Genomic DNA, 22,014 nt, shown 5'->3' on the forward strand with positions numbered 1-22,014 from the left:
ATTCGCTATGTCTCTTTCCTCATGTGCAGCTATTGCCTTAGGTGTCCATGGTTATGACCACTAGCAACTAGCTAACTGTCACTATATTAGTGGTCATAGCCATGGATAACTAAGGTCCTGCAATGCCTGAACATGAGGACAAACATAGTAAATCTGAAAAACTATACTACATTTCTAATTGAAGGTATTCGCACATATTGGAATAGGATCTTGGAGCTGGGAATACTCCTTAAAAGCATGTTTTCTCTGACATGCATAAGGGTGTTTCAAAGAATACACCTGACAGATATGATGCAATCTGTGGTTCAGTAGTATGAATCGTCTGACAGCATCCCATTATTGTCTGTGCAGATCATTTGGAGCTCTGTCAGAAAGTGAGCTCTGACCACAATGTAGATTTATTAGCAATTTAATAAGCACAAGTCACTATGTTGGAGCTAAAGCTTTAAGGTATAATGTTGGAAAATGTTTGTTTAGAAAATGCCATTTGAAATGTATTTAAGGTTCAACAAGCACAGAAGGTTAGTGGGAATTGAACTGAAGTAGATGGTTCTGAGCTGCAGGACCTGAGAATAGATAATTAGTGGGTGTGCTGATATTGATGACTTACAATTATGGTGCATTCAGTTGGCTGGCTGTATTACTCGAGCGAGGGTCACATCGCAAATCTTGGACTGCCGGCGGCTCTCCTAACATGAGTGTGATAGCTGCAAAGATATACATCACGTTGTCACACCCGGGTCAGGAGAGCCGCTAGCCAGTCCGAGGATAAGCTATCCTCACCTGAGTAATACAGCAGTCTGACTGCACCTCTAGTATATGTGCACTCATTAAGCTTTTGATGATGCACCCTTTTCATCCAGTGACCATCATGAACCTGGTGTCTTAGATATCACAAGCTTATCACAAACTCAAGAGTGGTAAAGAGAAAAATATTGGAGGCATTAAGAATTAGTGTGCTCTAAAACCAATAATAACGCCAGATTAGTAACTTGGTGGCTTGTGCGTATCATTCAAAAACGTCTAAAACTATCATTTCTGACACACTCGATTTATTTATTCTATGTGTATAATTTCTTAGCGACGAATGATGATAATGTTCTATTGGAGTAACCAGCAGTCTCATTAACGGGCATAGAATTTAGGCATTTTGGACTTGTTGAATCAGAAAAATAGTATAAATGCCCCTATCCTTTGCAGGAGGTCATTTATGACAGAGGCAAAGCATATTTCTTATTTAATGATCCTTCTCTAGCTTTATAAACCCAGAGATGTCAATCAAAGAAAAAGGGGTTGGAGAAAGATGAAAAACAAGTAGGTGGGAAGGTCCATTTAAATGTTTGTCCACATCAAGGGTGAACTGAGCGCCTGTACTTGGTTTGAACAGTCTGTGCTGAGAGACTCCCTTTAATCCCAAGTACAACAGGCTCTCCAGGTTACTTGCTCAGACTACAGGATGACATTATACCTTGCACTGCTCCATATTCGGGAAGAGGCGGTATAATGTCCTCCTGTTATTTGTACATAGCTTCTTCTAGTCTGTAGTGGACAAGTTACAGGGATCAGGAAGGTAAAAACAGCCCAAAACTAGCTGTGGCTATATTGAATGACATGATTACCATGCTTATCTCTAACTCTTAAACGGTTCTTCACACCAACAGTTTTTAAGGGATATCGCTATAAATTCTTTGTGCCTTTGATCTTCTAGCAGTGTATACTCTGACAAGTAATATTTCTGTCAATGTCTAGCAATGAGCAAATTATAAAAGACGAAGCACTTGCATTGCCAATATTTGTCAACTACCGTTTCATTGTAAACGACAAGGTCCAATGCTTGATACATTTTAAAAACAATTTATCTGATTTTTATCTCAAACACAAATATTTATTTTTTTTATTTTTTTTAAATTATTAATTCACAAAGCTTGGCTTGACTATGCCATGTCTAGCTGGTTTCAGATGACCGAATCTGGACACTTTTTAACATCTGTACCCAAATCTCCTGGGGTTCTACTAAACCGGCCATAGGTCTTAAAGAAACCTATTATATCCTAGGTTCAGTTCAGCAGTCCCATGGAAGGTGAATTACCTGCTGCCGTAATATGCACAATAAAATCCTGACGGCTCCTAGCTGTCTGAAACTGGAAACTGGTTTTAGTTGTAATTATTGTTATATTACCAGAGGCAAACCTACATTAAGATGACTTTATGTAAATCTATATACTTAAGAAATATTAAAAATATATTGACATTTAGTAAAAAGTACCTTGTCTCTTACATTGAGTTTACATCATGCCGATAAAAGGCTTAGCATTTCTCCATACTTCCCTCTCGAGATTGCTAAATCCTACTTTCATGGTAATCCTATGCATCCCGATCTTCTTTAGAGCAAACAAGCGCAGAGGCACAAATGAGCATGTTATATTACAACAGAGAAAAAAGTATCTCTCAAGCTCCCTGATGGTATGTGATGTGGTCGTAAAAAACCGTCAGCACAAATAACAATAACTTTAAACCTATAAATGTCATATGAGGTCCTTGGTTTGTTACTTTGCAGAAATGAAATAGTGCAAACCAGGATGACAGTAACACGCAATATTCCTTTTTTTTTGCTTTTTATCCAAACTAGTCTACATACAATCGTTGTACTTCCCATCCCAGTGTCACAGCAGAAAAATAGTTTCTGTCACAAGCTAACTCGTAATTACAATGTGTCAGTAACATTTCACTGCTCAGGCGATCAAACTCAGGAAATAAGAGAAATAGAAATCATCATGACAAAAATATGCAGCCAGCCAGTAGAAATAAAATGCGTATATCACCAGAAGGGATCCATCATGTAACTCCTGTAGCAGAATAGGGAGCTGCGGTTTTGGGGTGAGGTGTGTAGAGCTCTTTAACCCTGATTGGCACTATTGCAGCGTAATGTACTAATAAAAGCATTGCAGGCAAATTAGTCCTAGTCATCTTTCCACTTTTCTATGGTCATGGTAAACTGTGGCAAGGGCAAAGGCATAGCTTGTGACTTGTTCCTTTACAGCTGCGCCACCAAAACACCGAGAGGCAAACTAAGGTCAGTCACTGAGGACGGCTCCCGGTAGCTCATTTGTTAATGTGTGCCAGCGTTCAATTTTCTTGTCTTTGTTTTTCAGGCAGTCAAACCAATGTTTGAGACGTTCTCCTTTTGCGTTGATTCCCAAAACAACTCCACCTATTGATATAAGAAGAACATTATTACTTACTCAAATTAATAGTGACCCCCATATTCTAGAAAATTTATTACATGAATATGACTTTTTGTATTAGCGTGACATTTAAAGAGGTTGCCTGATACCTATAGTGCCCTTTATAAATATCTACTTTTAATCCCTAATTGCTTTGATAATTTGCTTTACTATAAAATTCACTATCATTCTTCCTGTCTTGTCCCTATATGTGCTTTTTTTCTTTACATTCTGTGATGTGTCATTTGAGGGAAGTCTCAAATGTGTGAATGACAGCAGTGCCGCCGCTTGAGAACGATTTGTTTTAGGATGGTGATAAAATATAGGGAGCAGCACTGCTGTCACTCACTCTGCTTCTATCACCATACCCTAATGTGCAAATTGCCTCTTCAGAGAGAAAGAGGACTTTTACTCTACAGCGCCACCTATTGGTAGTAGCGATCCTACAAGTCACAATCAACCCTTTAACGAGTCTTGTAATATGACTTAGGATAAAAGCCAAATCAGAATCCTAAGTCATATTACAAGACTCGTTAAAGGGTTGATTGTGACTTGTAGGATCGCTACTACCAATAGGTGGCGCTGTAGAGTAAAAATCCTCTTTCTCGTTCTCTCTGAAGAGGCAATTTGCATATTAAATTTCCCAGAGGAGCATTGCACGGCGAATAAGCCTCCTTACCTTGACAAGCCAGAGCTGGCATGTCACTCTCCACAAGGAGAAACCTTACCCCATCCCCTAATGGTGAGTTGTTTTAGTGAAAGAGGGGTCATTGTAACAAACAGGGGCTGTTGTGTCAATGAAGGAAGTGTGTCAGCGGCGACTAAAGATGTGGACGGTGGGCACAGATGAAATGTGCCAATGGGTAAAGAAGCTGTGGCCACTTTTTCTTCACACCTCCTGAAACAGGATATCATCAGAAGTGACAGCAGCTGTGTTAAGTGACAACAGAGCCACCCCCTTATGACATTATGTTTCAGTGGGGGAGATATAAACCTGCTGAGAAGTGACTGCTGGACCATCATCTTGTGATGTACTATTTGAGACCCCCCTAAATAAAACGTCACACAAAGTGAAGAGGAAAAGCACATATGGGGAATAGCAGAATAAGATAATAGTAGGAAATTTTATAATAAAGCAAATTTCAGAAGTGGTTAGGGCTTAAAGATAGCCCTTCATAAAGGGAATTAAATGTATTGAACAACCCCTTAGGCCTTTTTCACATTTCCATTTTTTGACGTTAGTGTAAATCCGTCAGAATGTGAAAACGGATCCGTTTCCATTGTGGCACAAACGGAGGCCACCGGATCAGTTTTTTTGACGGATTCGCATTATCAGCTAGTGGTGGAAATTTAAAGGAACACGACGAGAGAGAGAGATTTTGCAGCTTCCAGGACGTTATTTCAGGGTTAAAGTGTTTCCCACGAGCAAATCTTCTATTAAAAATAGCAGACCGTCAAACCAAAACAACATTTCAGAGTCCGTCTGGTCTGCCCGGGAACCGCTACATTTCTCACGGATCCGTCAAAAAAAGGATGCAATGTACGACCGTCAGTCAAAATCCACAGCTAATGCAAGCCAATGGGAAAAAAACGGATCCGCCAAAAAAAATAGTGGATCCGTTTTTTTGCAAAACGGCGGATTTTGACTGATGGCAACAAACGGAAATGTGAAACAGGCCTTAAAGTCAACTTTTATTTAGCAAGAAGAACCATACATATCTTTGGATACAGAAGTGATAATTGCAAGTTAAAATATTGGAATCTGACTTAGATATATTATGATAAACAATAGAATTTAATAGCAAGCAGAAGCTGCAAAAGCAGATTTTTAGGATACATGCAGACTAGTTCAAATAGTACCATATATCCCCTTCTCTAGATGCATTCTGGGGCTACGTTCACAGAAACATATAAAGAAATAGTTCATTTTCCATCCAGAAATAAAAGGATTTTTTCATCACAATTGCTATCCCTGTGGCATCCTATTTTATAAATCACTAATTAAAAAATTCCAAGGCCAAATACATTTTCCTATGTTAATAATTGCTAACAACAACTAAACAATCAACTGAACAACTAAAACTCTTGCTGGTCATTGGAGTTAACCTTATATACACAGCTCTGGCAAAAATTAAGAGACCACTGCACAGTTTTATAAATATCAGCTTCTCTACATGTCTGACAGCCATTCTATTCCAGTGTCAGTTGAATTCCATCCAGAGTACACCTCATTCTACTTAATGTGCTTCTGATTAGGTGATCACCTGAACCAAATCTTATTTAACGAAGGAAAGTATAAAAAACCCTGCTGTGGTGTTCACAATTCTCTTGCAATAGGACAAGCTGGATGGCAAAACATGTAATAGTAATATCCCACAACTAATAGGAATGAAAAAATAACTATTAACCATGCCAAAGGAGTTGAAAAGAAAAGTCTTGAGTGAGGAAAAGAAGGCCTTAATTCTGGCTTTACTAGCAGAGGGATACAGTGAGCATCATGTTGCCTCAATCCTTAAAATTCCTAAGATGGCAATCCATTACAACAGGGTCAAGCAGACATTGGAGACAACAAAGCTACAGACCGGCAGAGGGCGAAAACGACTCTCCACTGACTGGGATGACCGTCATCTTATTCAAATGTCACTGAGCAACAGCAGGATGACATCAAGTGACCTACAAAAGGAATGGCAAATGGCAGCTGGGGTGCAGTGCTCGACAAGAACAGTTCATAACAGGCTCCTAGAGGCAGGGCTCAAGTCATGTAAAGCTAGAAAAAAGGCTTTCATCAATGAGAAGCAAAGGAAAGCCAGGCTGAAGTTTGACAAAGACCATAAGGATTGGACTACAGATGACTGGAGTAAGGTAATCTTCTCTGATGAGTGTAATTTTCAGCTTTGCCCAACACCTGGTCGTCTAATGGTTAGACAGAGTCCTGGAGAGGTGTACAAGCCACAGTGTCTTGCACCCACTGTGAAATTTGGTGGAGGATCAGTGATGATCTGGGGATGCTTCAGCAAGGCTGCAATTTGTCATTTTAATCTTTGCAAAGGACGTATGAATCAAGCAGCATACAAGGTTATCCTGGAAACACAGTTGATTCCTTCTGCTCCAGGCAATGTTCCCCAACTCTGAGGACTGTTTTCTCCAGCAGGAAAATGCGCCATGTCACACAGCTAGGTCAATGTGTGGATGAAGGACCACCACATCAAATCCCTGTCATGGCCAGCCCAATCTCCTGACCTGAACCCCATTGAAAACCTCTGGAATTTAATCAAGAGGAAGATGGATAGTCACAAACCATCAAACAAAGAAGAACTGCTTAAATTTTTGTACCAGGAGTGGCATAAGGTCACCCAAAAGCAATGCGGAAGACTGGTCGAAAGTATGCCAAGACGCATGAAAGCTGTGATGAAAAATCATAGTTATTCCACAAAATATTGATTTCTGAACTTTTCCTGAGTTAAAACATGAGTATTGTTGTTTCTAAATGATTATTAATTGTTTTCTTAGCATTATTTGAGGTCTGCAAGCACTGCATTTTTTTTTTTGTTATTTTGAACATTTCTCATTTTCTGAAAATAAATATAAAATTTAGTGCTTGGAAATTCGAAGTCATGTTGTCAGTAGCTTATAGAATAAAAGAGCAATTTGCATTTTACTCAAAAATATACCTATAAAGAGAAAAATCAGACAAACCGAAAATTTTGCAGTTTTGCCAGAGCTGTATTTATATATATATATATATATATATATATACAAGTACAGATCAAAAGTTTGGACATACCTTCTCATTCAAAGAGTTTTCTTTATTTTCATGTAGATTCACTCTGAAGGCATCAAAACTATGAATTAAGACATGTGGAATTATATAATTAACAAAAAAGTGTGAAACAGCTAAAAATATGTCTTATATTCTGGGTTCTTCAAAGTAGCCGCCTTTTGCTTTGATTACTGCTTTGCACACTCTTGGCATTCTCTTGATGAGCTTCAAGAGGTAGTCACCGGAAATGATCTTCCAACAGTCTTGAAGGTGTTCCCAGAGATGCTTAACACTTGTTGGCCCTTTTGCCTTCACTCTGCGGTCCAGTTCACCCCAAACCATCTTGATTGGGTTCAGGTCTGGTGACTGTGGAGGCCAGGTCATCTGGCGTAGCACCCCATCACTCTCCTTCTTGGTCAAATAGCCCTTACACAGCCTGGAGGTTTGTTTGGGGTCATTGTCCTGTTGAAAAATAAATTATGGTCCAACTAAACGCAAACCAGATGAAATAGCATGCCACTGCAAGATGTTGTGGTAGTCATGCTGGTTCAGTATGCCTTCAATTTTGAAAAAATCCCCAACAGTGTCACCAGCAAAGCACACCCACACATCACACCTCCTCCTCCATGCTTCACGGTGGGAACCAGGCATATAGAGTCCATCCGTTCACCTTTTCTGCATCGCACAAGGACACGGTGGTTGGAACCAAAGATCTCAAATTTGGACTCATCAGACCAAAGCGCAGATTTCCACTGGTCTAATGTCCATTCCTTGTTGTTAGGAGTCAGATTTCTGCCTCTCCTTTGCTGAAATCTAGATCCTCACATTCTGCAGTCTCCTGCTCTTCATCTGCTGTAGTGGAGACTGCAGAGGAGATTGCCTTGCGGCAACTCTCTCCAGAGCTAAGTCCTTTACTCCTGCATCTGAGCATGCTCATATGACGAACTCCCATTGGAGTTCGGGAGTCAGGTGTTCAGGTCCTGTGTCGGATCCTATTGGCTCCTCTTGGAGACCTGGAGATTTCCGGAAGGTCCCGTTCGCTATAAAAAGCGTGCATGGCTGTTCCACCATGCGCTAGTATATTCATACTTGCTGCTGTATGTTTGTGGATGGATGCATGGACTGGTGAATGACTCATTTGAAACCCCCATTCCTCTGATACTACGTTTGTGAGAGTGATTGAGTTATTGCCAGCATCAGCGCCAGCGCGCCATTGCTCCATTGCTTCAGCAGCTTAATGTCTGACATCGCGCCTGCATTATCAGTGGTGTCACTGGGCGGCACCATCCACGCCGCGCTGCAGTAGCAGCTTATTTGCGCGTTTGCGGTTGCAACGCTGTGCACACTTGTTTTCACGGTAGGTCTCTTCGGGTGTAGTGCAGTTTTATTTAACTACTTCGGTGACCGTCTACCGTGTGTGTGCCGCTGAGTACCTGTGCTGCTAACAGGCTCAGCGTACTTTGTTCATTAAGTTGTTTCAGCAGCTCTGTGCCTATAACAGAGACTGCTAGGTGTACCTGGGTGATATTGAACCCTGTGCACATTACCGCCAGATTGCTCTGTCGTCACCTAGCTGCGGGGTTTCCATCCTCCGCACGGTGGACCCCGAGTGGCGAAGGCACTTTATTTATATTTTTATATAGTGTCTTGCGCCACTCCTAACACTTGTGTTCTTTAGCCCCAACAAGTCTCTTCTGCTTGTTGCCTGTCCTTATCAGTGGTTTTCCTAGCAGCTATTTTGCCATGAAGGCCTGGTGCACAAAGTCTCCTCTTAACAGTTGTTGTAGAGATGTGTCTGCTGCTAGAACTCTGTGTGGCATTGACCTGGTCTCTAATCTTAGCTGCTGTTAACCTGCGATTTCTGAGGCTGGTGATCGGATGAACTTATCCACCGCAGCAGAGGTGACTCTTGGTCTTCCTTTCCTGCAGTGGTCCTCATGTGAGCCAGTTTCTTTGTAGCGCTTGATGGTTTTTGCCACTGCACTTGGGGACACTTTCAAAGTTTTCCCAATTTTTCGGACTGACTGACCTTCATTTCAGTAATGATGGCCACTCGTTTTTCTTTACTTAGCTGCTTTTTTCTTGCCATAATACAAATTCTAACAGTCTATTCAGTAGGACTAGCAGCTGTGTATCCACCAGACTTCTGCACAACACAACTGATGGTCCCAACCCCATTTATAAGGCAAGAAATCCCACTTATTAAACCTGACAGGGCACACCTGTGAAGTGAAAACCATTTCCGGTGACTACCTCTTGAAGCTCATCAAGAGAATGCCAAGAGTGTGCAAAGCAGTAATCAAAGTAAAAGGTGGCTACTTTGAAGAACCTAGAATATAAGACATACAGTATTTTCAGTTGTTTCACACTTTTTTGTTAATTATACAGTTGTGGCCAAAAATTATTGACACCCCTGCAATTGTCAGTTTCTTCCTGAAAATGATTACAATCACAAATTCTTTGGTATTATTATCTTCATTTAATTTGTCTTAAATGAAAAAACACAAAAGAGAATGAAGCAAAAAGCAAAACATTGATCATTTCACACAAAACTCCAAAAACGGGCCACACAAAAGTACCCTCAGCCTAATACTTGGTTGCACAACCTTCAGCCAAAATAACTGCGACCAACCGCTTCCGGTAACCAACAATGAGTTTCTTACAATGCTCTGCTGGAATTTTAGACCATTCTTCTTTGGCAAACTGCTCCAGGTCCCTGATATTTGAAGGGTGCCTTCTCCAAACTGCCATTTTTAGATCTCTGAACAGGTGTTCTATGGGATTCAGGTCTGGACTCATTGCTGGCCACCTTAGAAGTCTCCAGTGCTTTCTCTCAAACCATTTCCTAATGCTTTTTGAAGTGTGTTTTGGGTCATTGTCCTGCTGGAAGACCCATGACCTCTGAGGGAGACCCAGCTTTCTCACACTGGGCCCTACATTATGCTGCAAAATGTGTTGGTAGTCTTAAGACTTCATAAGCCATGCACACGGTCAAGCAGTCCAGTGCCAGAGGCAGCAAAGCAACCCCAACACATCAGGGAACCTCCGCCATGTTTGACTGTAGGGACTGTGTTCTTTTCTTTGAATGCCTCTTTTTTTCTCCTGTAAACTCTATGTTGATGCCTTTGCCCAAAAAGCTCTACTTTTGTCTCATCTGACCAGAGAACATTCTTCCAAAACGTTTTAGGCTTTTTCAGGTAAGTTTTGGCAAACTCCAGCCTGGCTTTTTAATGTCTCAGGGTAAGAAGTGGGGTCCCTTTTCATTCAGATGCCGACGGATAGTACGGCTTGACACTGTTGTACCCTCGGACTGCAGGGCAGCTTGAACTTTTTTGGATGTTAGTCGATGTTCTTTATCCACCATCCGCACAATCTTGCGTTGAAATCTCTTGTCAATTTTTCTTTTCCGTCCACATCTAGGGAGGTTAGCCACAGTGCCATGGGCTTTAAACTTCTTGATGACACTACGCACGGTAGACACAGGAACATTCAGGTCTTTGGAGATGGACTTGTAGCCTTGAGTTTGCTCATGCTTCCTCACAATTTGGTTTCTCAAGTCCTCAGACAGTTCTTTGGTCTTCTTTCTTTTCTCCATGCTCAATGTGGTACACACAAGGACACAGGACAGAGGTTGAGTCAGCTTTAATCCATGTCAACTGGCTGCAAGTGTGATTTAGTTATTGCCAACACCTGTTAGGTGCCACAGGTAAGTTACAGGTGCTGTTAATTGCACAAATTAGAGAAGCATCACATGATTTTTCGAACAGTACCAATACTTTTGTCCACCCTCTTTTTTATGTTTGGTGTGGAATTATATCCAATTTGGCTTTAGGACAATTCTTTTTGTGTTTTTTCAGTTAAGACAAATTAAATGAAGATAATAATACCAAAGAATTTGTGTTTGCAATCATTTTCAGGAAGAAACTGAGTATTATCTGACAGAATTGCAGGGGTGTCAATACTTTTGGCCACAACTGTATAATTCCACATGTGTTAATTCATAGTTTTGATGCCTTCAGAGTGAATCTACAACTTTCATAGTTATGAAAATAAAGAAAACTCTTTGAATGAGAAGGTGCGTCCAAACTTTTGGCCTGTACTGTATATGTATATGTATATATATATATATATATTCTAGATGGTGGCCCGATTCTATCACATCGGGTATTCTAGAGTCTCTGTTAAAATAAAAAATAGTGATATACTCACCTTCCGACGGCCCCCGGACTCTTTCTCTCCTCTCCATGCTCCTGGCATCTTCCGGTCCCAGTAATGCTTTGCGCGAAACACCGCTGATGACGTCACTCTCACGTGAGCGCGACGTCATCTCCGGCCCATCTTGCTAAGCATTACTGGGACCGGAAGATGCCGGGAGCGTGGTGAGAGGGGGGATAGAGTCCAGGGGCCGTCGGAAGGTGAGTATATAACTATTTTTTATTTTAACAGAGACTCTAGAATACCCGATTCGATAGAATCGGGCCACCATCTAGTGTATTATACTCCTGTTACACCCGGAGCTGCTGTCACTGTTCTGCTGTTACCTAATGTATTATACTCCTGTTACAGCCAGAGCTGCAGTCACTGTTCAGATCTTACCAAATGTATTGTACTCAAGTTACACCCACAGCTGCAGTCACTGTTCTGCTGTTACCTAATGTATTGTACTCTAGTTACACCCAGAGCTGCTGTCACTGTTCTGCTGTTATCTAATGTATTGTACTCCAGTTACTCCCAGAGCTGCAGTTACTGTTCTGCTTTTACCTAATGTATTGTAGTCCAGTTACACCCAGAGCTGCAGTCACCGTTCTGCTCTTACCTAATGTATTATACTCCTATTACAGCCAGAGCTGCAGTCACTGTTCAGATCTTACCTAATGTATTGTACTCCAGTTACACCAAGAGCTGCAGTCACTTTTCTGCTGTTACCTAATATATTGTACTCCAGTTACACCCAGAGCTGCAGTCACTGTTCTGCTGTTACCTAATGTATTGTACTCCAGAATATGTACAAGACTGTGCCTGTGTAATGAGCGACACAGCAGTGATGCCTTTAACGGCTGTAATGTGCCTGTACAATAAGCGATGTGGCCCTGTTGCCGCGACAACAAAGCAACTGTTGCTGATTGGTCGCAGCAGTTAGGCCGCGACCAATCAGCAAGGCGGGATTTCCATTACAGACAGACAGAATTAGACAATTATATAGTAGATACATATATATATATAGTAATATGGTAGCTAAGATGGCCACAGCTAAGAGCTGGAAAGCTGGAAAACTGTCTCAGGGACCTATCTATAATAAAAAAACAAGTTGGGAATGATCATGGCCAATTAGATAGATTGACCAGCCTTTTTACAGATTCTCATTCTAAGGACTCATGCGGATGAGTATTAATTGGATGTGTTCTCTCTAATATTTAATCGGATAGCACTCTAACACATGTTATTCTATAGGGCTGTCCAAGCCTGGAGTAAGGAGCTCTCTGGTTGCAGTAGTGAATCTACTGGTTTCGTGAAGTTTGTGGCCCTGGTGCCTTTCTTTTGCTGTGTGGTGCTTTGCAGCAGAAACAGTTGTTAAGCTAAGTTTTGTGTTTTTACTTTGTCTGTCTCATGCTTGTCACTATTCACTATGTTGTACCATCTGCGGTGGTGATTCAAGCGCCCTTGCTGGCCAGTGCATTAGCCAGGTCAGTGTGAGGTGGCAGTGAGGGACGAGGTTCGTGACGACGGCGGAGGGAAGGATCCACTTAGGGCGTTAGAGGAGTGCAGGGTCAGGCTCAGGATGTAGCTCAGGAGGTGTCCCATCCCTCATTCCCTATTGTCAGGGTCTTCATCTCCCTTTTACCATCCCATTGTGTGTGTGTTGTGTCGTCCGGTGGACCGACCCCTGTTGGGTCGTGACTAGTGATGAGCGAGTATGCTCGATACTCGAGATTTCCAGAGCATGCTTGGGTGATCTCTGAGTATTTTGGCGTGCTCGGAGATTTAGTTTCTGTCACCGTAGCTGCATGATTTGCGGCTGCTAGACAGCCTGAATACATGTGGGGATTTTCTAACAAACAGGCAATCCCCTAATGTATTCAGGTTGGCTAGCAGCCGCAAATCATGCAGCTCCATTTTCAGAGTGATTTGCATAGTTGACCTGATTTTCTCGGATGAGAGAATATACAGTATGCTCACGTGATCCCTGCCTAATAATAGGATATAATGTCTATCAGATAAGGCAGGAAGAAATGGGTTTGCGCAAAATGGGTAAATGTAGTGCAGTAGAAGTCATTTGAAGGTGTACATTTAAATAGATATTTATAAAGTCAGTGCAAACAATTCCTAGCGTTTATTATTTTCATCTGACGGAAAGGAGGTTTATTAATCAATATAGGGAACGATTATTGACAATATGAACTTTAAAATTCCTACCCCAAAAGATCATTATACAAAGTGAATGAAAGTTTAAAAAAAATGATGAAACATCTAAGTCATGGCCACTGGCAAATAGGCCTTGCCCACACTTGGTGATTGTGCAGAATTGTTTTGGAATGATTTTCCAATTTTACCATGATTTCAGTGCAATTGCATCTTATGAGAAAGGACTTATAGTTATAACTGAGGTGCAAGAATTTAATCAGGAAGAAATAAACTTAGGAATCAGCAGTCTGATTTATGACTTAAATAGACATGGCTAGATAGACATTAGTCTGTTGTAACATATGGGTCTATAATATGTATGTACAGTACTGTATGAATTTTTATTATTTTTAATATCTTCTGGTGTTTTGCCTCCTCGATCAGTTCATTTTGACTGATAACCAGGGATGTAGGAGATACTATATCTAATGTTAACACTCTACTATTTTCAAGTGGTTATTTTCCCAAAAGTACAGTATAATGTAAAAGTTTTAGGCAGGTTTGGAAAAAACGCAGCAAGGTACTAATTCTTGCAAAAATAAGAGTGCTAACAGTTTATTTTGTTCAATTAACAAATGCAAAAAGAATGAACAAAAGAGAATTCTAATCAAGTCAATATTTGCCATGATCAGTAGCGATGACCGAATGTGCTCGAATAAGGTGTTATCTGAGCAGTTCGGGTGCTAACCGAGTGTCTTCGTTATGCTCAAAAAATATGTTTCAGTCCCCGAGGAGGTTATTTCAAATATCTTGGAGTATAAACCACAGATCTTCAAATTTAGAAAGATCTGCTCATCTCTACACAGTATTATATAACTATTGATGAATATGATTAAACATTATAATATACATTTCTGGATAATGCGCCATATATTGCTTCAACTCTTAAATATCTTTGCTAATGCATCTTCTCCACTTACCTATAAAGTCATTTGATTTTCCAATATCATAATCCCAAACTGTAACTTCTAAAGTCTTTTTTGCCAGGTCACTGTGCTTTATTTCATAACAGAATTCCTGAAGAAAAACAGAAAATATATATACTGAGAAACTAACTGTTCACATCTCTGTTGGAGTCTGGGTTTAGGGCCTCAGGTGCAGATTCAACTAAAACTATCAGACAAAATAGTGCAGTATAAGGGCAAAATTGTTTAGTTAAAGGACAGACACAATGAAGAAAACCAGACGGATCTCATTAAATTCAATGGGGTCTGCCAGGCGCTGCTGTTGTCTGTCATAAGTCAAGGACCTAGCTCTTCAGCTTCTTTCATTTTGCAGCTCCAATAATGGAGCAGAATAATGGAAATTGGAAAGACTGATGCGATCTGAGTGTAAATCAGCTTTTATTCAAGTTGAGAAAGCCCCCCCCAAAATATCATACACAAAACATGCTGAATGCAGTGATGTACTGCATATTCATATTCTACAACTGTGACATCTCGCTCTAGTGTTTTATCTGAAGGGCTAACATTTCTCTTTATGGAGAGTGATATGCCAGACATGCCAGGGTAAGTAGGATTATAGGCCATGCAATACTCCTCTGGGAAATTGATATGCAAATTGTCTCTTAAGAGAGGAAGAGGACTGGAACTCTGGTGCCACCTATTGGAAGTAATAATCCTAAAAGTCAATGCTGACCCTTTAAAGAGCCTTGCCACATGACTTAAAAGCCAAACCAATTTTCAGACACGTGTTTGAGGCTGTTGCCCCTCCTCAGTGCAAAGCATGAGATATGATTTGTATGTAAGAGAGACATCTTTCTTGACTGTTGGGATTGCTACTTCCAATAGGTGGCTATAGAGTTCAAGTCCTCTTCTTCTCTGAAGAGACAATTTGCATCTCTTAGAAAAAAAAATTACACATGGGTCCTAAGGGGTAATGTTTCTCCCTGTGGAGAGTGACAAGCCAAAGCTAGCATGTTAGAATGAGAAAACGTCTAAGCCATGAATGCTCCTGCAAAACATACATATGAAAACTCAGGGAGAACTACAAGAATACAATCATTTTATAAAAAAAACTGTGTGTAAATCAAGCCGGAAGTCAAAGCACGATATTGATTAAAAAGGAATGGTAATTAAAAAGGATGTTTTTTTAAAATATTTTTTAACCTCTCATCGGATCCAGTTTTAGCATTAGCTAAAAAAAGCTTTCCCACAAGCTGTATGTTTCTGAGACAGACCATGCTGAGGGTTTTAATTACTGCACCATGTGCTAAATATGTGCTCTGTTTCATATGAACGGACCTTCGTCTACTTGACATAGAGAGCCCTAGCGTTCCTATTTGTTCCAATTTTCTCAGAACTACTGACTGTACAGTTAAAGGTTGCTTAGCCTTGCTGTACATGGCTATAGTTACCTCATTAAACTCTGGATTTAATGTCTTCTTTTTCACAGCAGTTTTATGTTTTGATTTTTTGTCTTCATCAGGTTTTAAGTATCTGGAACACAGACATGTATACTAATTATTTACTGTCTACACGACATTGATGTCAAACATTTCAACATTTCAGAAGAAAAACAATTACTTGGCAAAAAGATGGACATTATCACCATGTTATGTTCTCTGATTTGCATTCCATCCAGAAGTTCCATCTGAATAGCCAAAAAATGAAATTTATAGAAGTGTCCAAAAGTTTTGATACTGACACAAATTTTGATTTTCTCAAAGTTTGCTGCTTCTTTGTTTTTAGCTCTTTTTGTCAGTTGTTTCATCAGAGAGATGGTGGTTTCATTCAGAATGTCAGTTTGTGCTTAATGTTTTTCTTTGAGAGAAGTGGCTTATTTTATTGGCCTTCTGCACACCAGGCCAGGCTCCAAAGGCCCTCACCTCACTGTGCATTCAGGCACCTGCCTGCTGCCAGTCCTGAAAAACCTATGCACTGTTGTTCAACCAAATCCTCTTAAGGAAATGGTAATCCCACTTGCTGGACATTTTTGGACTTTCTGCTGAAGACTTTTTACTGAAAATGAAACCTTCTCTTTGAAGGCCTTGAAGATCTGATATATGGTTGATTTAGCGATAACCTTACAAGCAGCAATGTCCTTGCCTGCAAAGACCTTTTGATGCAAGCCCATGATTACTGCACAAGTTTCCTTGGAGGTAACCATGATTAACAGAAGAATGCAATGATTTTAAGTACCAGCCCCTCTTTTAAACCAACCAGTCTCCAGTTATAATTGAATCAGCATGACAGAATGCTATCAGCTGCCTTGTCTTCAGTGTAGGAGGAAGGGCCCCTGTTGAGTGTCAGGGCCGGAACCAAGGGGATCATCATCTAGGTTCCTAGGGGGTCTGTTTCCGGGGAGCAGAGTTAGAGGATGGACCGCTGAGACTTCCAGGATGGTTGGGGGAGGAGCCTATATAAAAGAGGCGGAGGATGCCAGTCAGGGTGAGTCAGCAGAATGGGAGAGAAGGAGCAGGAGACCTAGGGGGCGTCAGGGAGCCAGAGCCTCCAGCAGAAATCAGAGAGGAGGACAGTGACAGGAGGGATACTCTTGGTGGAACGCAGGGAGACGGCGCCGAGCCACTCCCAGGCAGTATCCCACCACCTCCGCTGGGGACATTCCATCAAAGAACTCTTCTAGGGCCTGTTGTGCCCCTGCCTCGACTGGGCGTAGGAATGCCCGAAGACTCCACCAGATCCTCAGCGGCTGGGCCCAGCGGTTGTGACGCCGAAGCACCATCGAACAGTATGCCGTTGGACGTCAGGATGGCTAAGTGACACATAGTAACTAAGGACCCGTAGTCGTAGCCATACCGCGGCCCTATAGTGACCGGCCGTTTCCGGGGTAGTCATGTTCTCATAATCAGTGTTTTCCTGTATTTGGTCCCTGTGAGGACAATTGCTGTTATCTGGTTTGGTTGCTTAGGATAGCTCTACCGGCACCTATCTATAAAAGTTACTACCTAAAGTTCAATCAGTCTTGCGTCTCGTCACTGCATTCCGCGTACCTGCCATTACCACATCATTAACACTTTCTCTTGTGCTAGCGAGAAGATCACTGTAATTATGTAAGCAGATCATTTTGTGCCAGGGTTGAACATGAGTGGAAATTGACTTTTTGTGATTAACGTGGTTGTCCAAAATTAACATTGATTTAATCCCAAATCTCTATCCATTTAATACCTAATCTTTTTTCTCATGTACTTTAATTAAAAATTCCTGAGTGCTCCTTCACTACTCTAACTGCATTTATTTTTATTCTTTATTGTTTTTTGTGTGATGATGCTTTGTTTGAGAATCACAGTGCATGCTGGGATACTGAAACAAAACATCATCAGGGGGCAGACACTATAGTCACTGCCACAGCCACTCTGAAATGAAGAGTCATCAATGACGCCTGTTTCAGGGGCTGGGATAGTCCCTGCTCTACTGAGCATGTGTCAGTTGTAAGTACATATGCTCAATAGGATCTTGTCACTGTGTAATATTCTTTTTATTGCACAGTGTCAGTGCGCTCCCTCACCAGCTCTGATGAGAAGTGCTGAGTCAGCAAGAGAGTGCACTGTCAATGTGCACTATAAGGAGATTACTCAGCGAGCAGGAAGAGCCAAAGCCAACCCCGCCCCCAAAGTGATGTCTTAGGGAATATTTTTAATTAAAGTGTGGTAGAAAAGAGATTAGATTCTTACATTAAATAGAGATATAGTATTAAGTGTTAGTTTTGGACCTCCCATTTAACTTAATTTTCATGGCAAGGAATGACATCTCATCACTGTTAATAAAAATGTAGACTTAAACATATATCACCAATCTCACTCTGGTAAACTACATATAGGTACTTTACCAGAGAGAGATTGATGATCACCATTAATGGTGGCCACACTAGCTGACTCTCAATACAAATTGTCAGTATGCAGATGAAACAGCAAACTTTGTAAAAAACAAAATTGCTCTTGGTCTCAAAACATATAGCCATAACTGTGACTGTGCCCCTTGCATATTCAGTCACTTGAGTGAGAAAATGGAATCACCAACTTTTGATCTCCTTTCTCGTGGTGACCAACTTCCTTGCCAGACACAATAGCATGGTAGCCAAGCAATAATCTCTTAATATGCCATTACATGCTTTTGAATGATGAAACCTTTTTCAGATTACCCGTTTGCTTTAAATCACTAGCGCCATCCCTAATCTGGGAGTTATTTTATTATTTCCCCAGTGTCTGAATTTTATAGTTACCCATTTTCTCACAATACATTTACAGTAAATAGAACCCAAATGTATCATTATCTGGAGCATATTAAGGATCTCTAGGTTGTCTAGGTGGTCCGGTATTTTTGACTAGGAGCAAGATGTGTAATATCTCAAACTTGTGTAAAAAATTATCCCCATAATAATATTAATATTATTAGAGATTTACTGCAGTTTCAAAATTTATAGGAGTATGATGGAGTAAAGATGCTCCATTTTATACACTAGCAATAGCTGATTGGTTGATTGTTGGTGGTGCTAGGTGTCAGACCCCCACCAGTCTTATGTTATTGATATCAATATAATAATAGTGTAAAACCCTTTTAATGATAAATGACTAAGATAAATCTTAACTAAGATCTTCCATACATCTCTTTAAGAATGTAGTGACTGCAGTCTGCCTGTAGAGGTCCCCGGTGTACCACAATCACAAATCCACATTATTATTCACAACACACATATGAATGGCATAATCTCGCTCCACAGCTATATCATTGATGATCAGCAGGAACAAAACAACATGGAAAATAAAGTTACTCAACATTGTGTGTTATACAAATGAATGTTATCAGAGATAATTATTTTAATGATTTGGAATATTTATAGCAGATGTATTTTCATGAAGAATGAAAAAATAACACCTTGTCTCTTGTAAGAAAACAGAATAATAACAAGTCAGAATTAGACTCTAGGATAGTACAAAAGTCATAGACTACAATAATTATTCCAACAAATTCCCTTATTAATGAATTTGGGGTTGAATAAACAGGTGCGGTAGATTATCTTCACATAATAAGGTTTTTGTACTGCTCTGAAATTCTATTACCGTACTTGCATCAAGCTTGTAAAAGAAAAACACCTCTAAACAAGCTAATGACGGCAATGAGTAGGCGGCTTCCTTCTCAGTGTGCAATGTATGTGCTCTAATGCTGAGAATTCTTTAGCGCTCGTCTGGGACTTTGGATACGTGGGATTTCATTTACTAAGTACAATTGTTTCATGACCACTGTCGAACAGGAAGTTTTATGCAGTTTTACCATAATTCTAAAGTTGTGGCCCAATAAATAGCATCTGAGTAGGTCTTGTCAGTCTGGTAGGTACTTGCTTTATGATGGAAAGCACCACGCCTCATGTCTCTAGTAGCAACGTGTAAGTGTAAAAAGCAACTTCATGTACACGTAAAGCTGCTGCTGCCTTGTCAGCATCGCCAGTCAGATGAAAGCATGTGAATCACAAAGCCACCCTTTTTGGTTGCTATGCCATTTTTGCTGTATATTGTGTCCAATTAATTTAAAGAAGCCCTTCTGTGAAGTTTATTTTCCCGCAAAACATGTGTATGTCTATATGTAATGTAGTGTGTGTTCATATACTGTGCTCTGCATGACCCTGAAGTGACTTTTACAATGTAAGTCTATGGAGCGTCAGAACGAGACTCTATAAGCTTTTATTGTAGAGACCTCCAGTTCACACACACAGAGAATAGCCGGCTAGTGTGAAGAGTTGTAAGGTCACTCAGAAGAGCTTAGGAACGGTGCTTGGTACCCGCGAGGGCAGCGATAGGTTAGTATTAGAGTTGAGCGACTTTTGTTTTTTTATGGTCGAGTTTCGTTTCGTGAAGAGCAAGATCGGCCGATTATAGGGAAAAGTCGGGGTCGTCCCGAAACACGAAACCCAATGTAAGTCAATGGGGAATAAAAGTCGGCAGTGAGAGGAGGACAGGAAACACACCTACAGTGCTCATTTGAATGCCAAAAGCATCAATTCTTCTTACTTAAGCTGGTCAACCTTAATTAACTTCATAATACAAGTTACGCACTGAAAAATGGGGGTTATTTGGCTAAAGTTGTGGGGGGGTAGGGCTGGCTCCAGGTTTTCATGTGCCCTGGGCGAAAGAGCGCCCCTTTAACACATAATACCACAACTCATCATGCTCCGATACGGCAGAGAAATAGCGGTATAGTACAATGAAAAATACTTCACTTTTTACATCTCATGACGAGGCCCATCTATTTCTCCATACAGAATCATTGGTCCCATATAATGTTTGAAACAGTATATGATGAGCTCCACATAATGCTACAGTATATGTTGGTCCCCATGGATGAAGCTCCACTGTCTTATGGGCCCAAATAATGCTCCAAACATAATGGGCCCCATTTCTAATGCTCTAGTGTATAATGGGCCCTGTAAATGCTGCTCCAGTGTCTGATGTCCACCTTTGGAATGTTCCAGTGTATGGTGGGCCCCATCTATCATTCTCCAGAGTATAGTGCTCCCCAAAAATTGCTGTCCCAACATTGAAAACAATGAAATAAGTCTCCTCGCTAGGGAATCCCTGTACTAGTCTGGACTCCTCGTCGTCCCCATCTTCCATCTCACTGCACAGTATTTCAACCTTGCAAGTGCTGTGATCCTGAGCAAGCAGGGGGGGCCCACTCGTTGGCGACGGCACTGGCACAGGGCCCCTGATAGTACGGTGGTGTGTCTGATGGCGGGTGGGCCGAACCTGCACTTTCATCTGCAGCTTCCTCTTTGTCACCGTGTAAGATGGAACTGTATATGGGAAGGGTAACCTGAGTTTCATCAGGGTCAGATTCAGGCCGGGTAGCGTGCGAGGGGAATGTAGTGGTCTGGGTCAATGTACCAGCAGATTCATCGAGCAGTGGCTGGGCATCAGTGCACTTGTGTCGCCCCCAGGAATATGGTCGCCACAGTGGCATTACCTTCCTCCTAGGGAGTGCGATGTCATGCTTGGGAGCAACGAAGGATCTCTCTAGCAGGTTAACTGATTGGACGGCGTTATTCCCACGAGTCATGACCCTCCAAACAGCGTTCATGAAGGCAAAGTGTTTGTTTTACGTGGGCAGTATGGTTGCAAAGCTGAACCTTAAAGGAATGTCCAGAAGGGCACCACCAGGAGTGGAGCCTACGGCGTAATTTGACTCAACACGGGCAACCTCAACCATGCCAGCTACAGAACAGATGCACACATTGCAAGCTTAATTCCGTTAACGAACGAGACTCCGTCATGCCCCGCGGTCCGAGTCCGGCTTACTAGAGGGACACATGAGGCTCTGGCACATGAGATTGGCCAATAACTGGTGTGTCATGCCCTTACATGTCCGTGGCTGCATGTGCGCTACACTGAAAAGGCCAGCATTTGTCGCTTACAGGTGCAGATAACCCGCTGAACAACGTTAGTGATGGGGATCACTGATTACAATTATTACTCCCGAACGATGATTTCCCAGTAAGTGCAGGTCAACCGCAGTTCCGGAATTAGGCCTAACCGTCATTCCTGAAAAAAATGAAAAACTTACGTGTGCAAACCACAGGTGCTGTAGCTTGCTTAACAGCTCGCCAGCCGTTCTCACGCCCAGTATGGGTTACACGTGATTGCACAAAGGTGAGAAAGGGTGCCGTATCCCCGGATAA

The 22,014-nt window shown here is 41.3% G+C and overlaps 1 protein-coding gene across 1 annotated transcript in view; it reads right to left on the reverse strand.

The window, feature by feature from the left end:
• Window positions 1–1,840: 1,840 nt before the first annotated feature.
• Window positions 1,841–22,014, reverse strand: part of DOC2B (double C2 domain beta) — a 1,203,985-nt gene continuing 1,183,811 nt past the window's right edge. The window contains exons 7-9 of the mRNA XM_073574406.1: window positions 15,743–15,824; window positions 14,307–14,403; window positions 1,841–3,211 (exon numbers count right to left, since the gene is read on the reverse strand). Of these exons, the coding sequence (XP_073430507.1) occupies window positions 3,075–3,211; window positions 14,307–14,403; window positions 15,743–15,824 (316 nt within the window). The 3' untranslated portion in view covers window positions 1,841–3,074. The remainder of the gene's footprint in view (window positions 3,212–14,306; window positions 14,404–15,742; window positions 15,825–22,014) is intronic.

This window comes from Dendrobates tinctorius, unplaced genomic scaffold (assembly GCF_039654945.1).
Source record: "Dendrobates tinctorius isolate UK_male_01 unplaced genomic scaffold, ASM3965494v1 ptg000007l, whole genome shotgun sequence".
Taxonomy (NCBI): domain Eukaryota; kingdom Metazoa; phylum Chordata; class Amphibia; order Anura; family Dendrobatidae; genus Dendrobates; species Dendrobates tinctorius.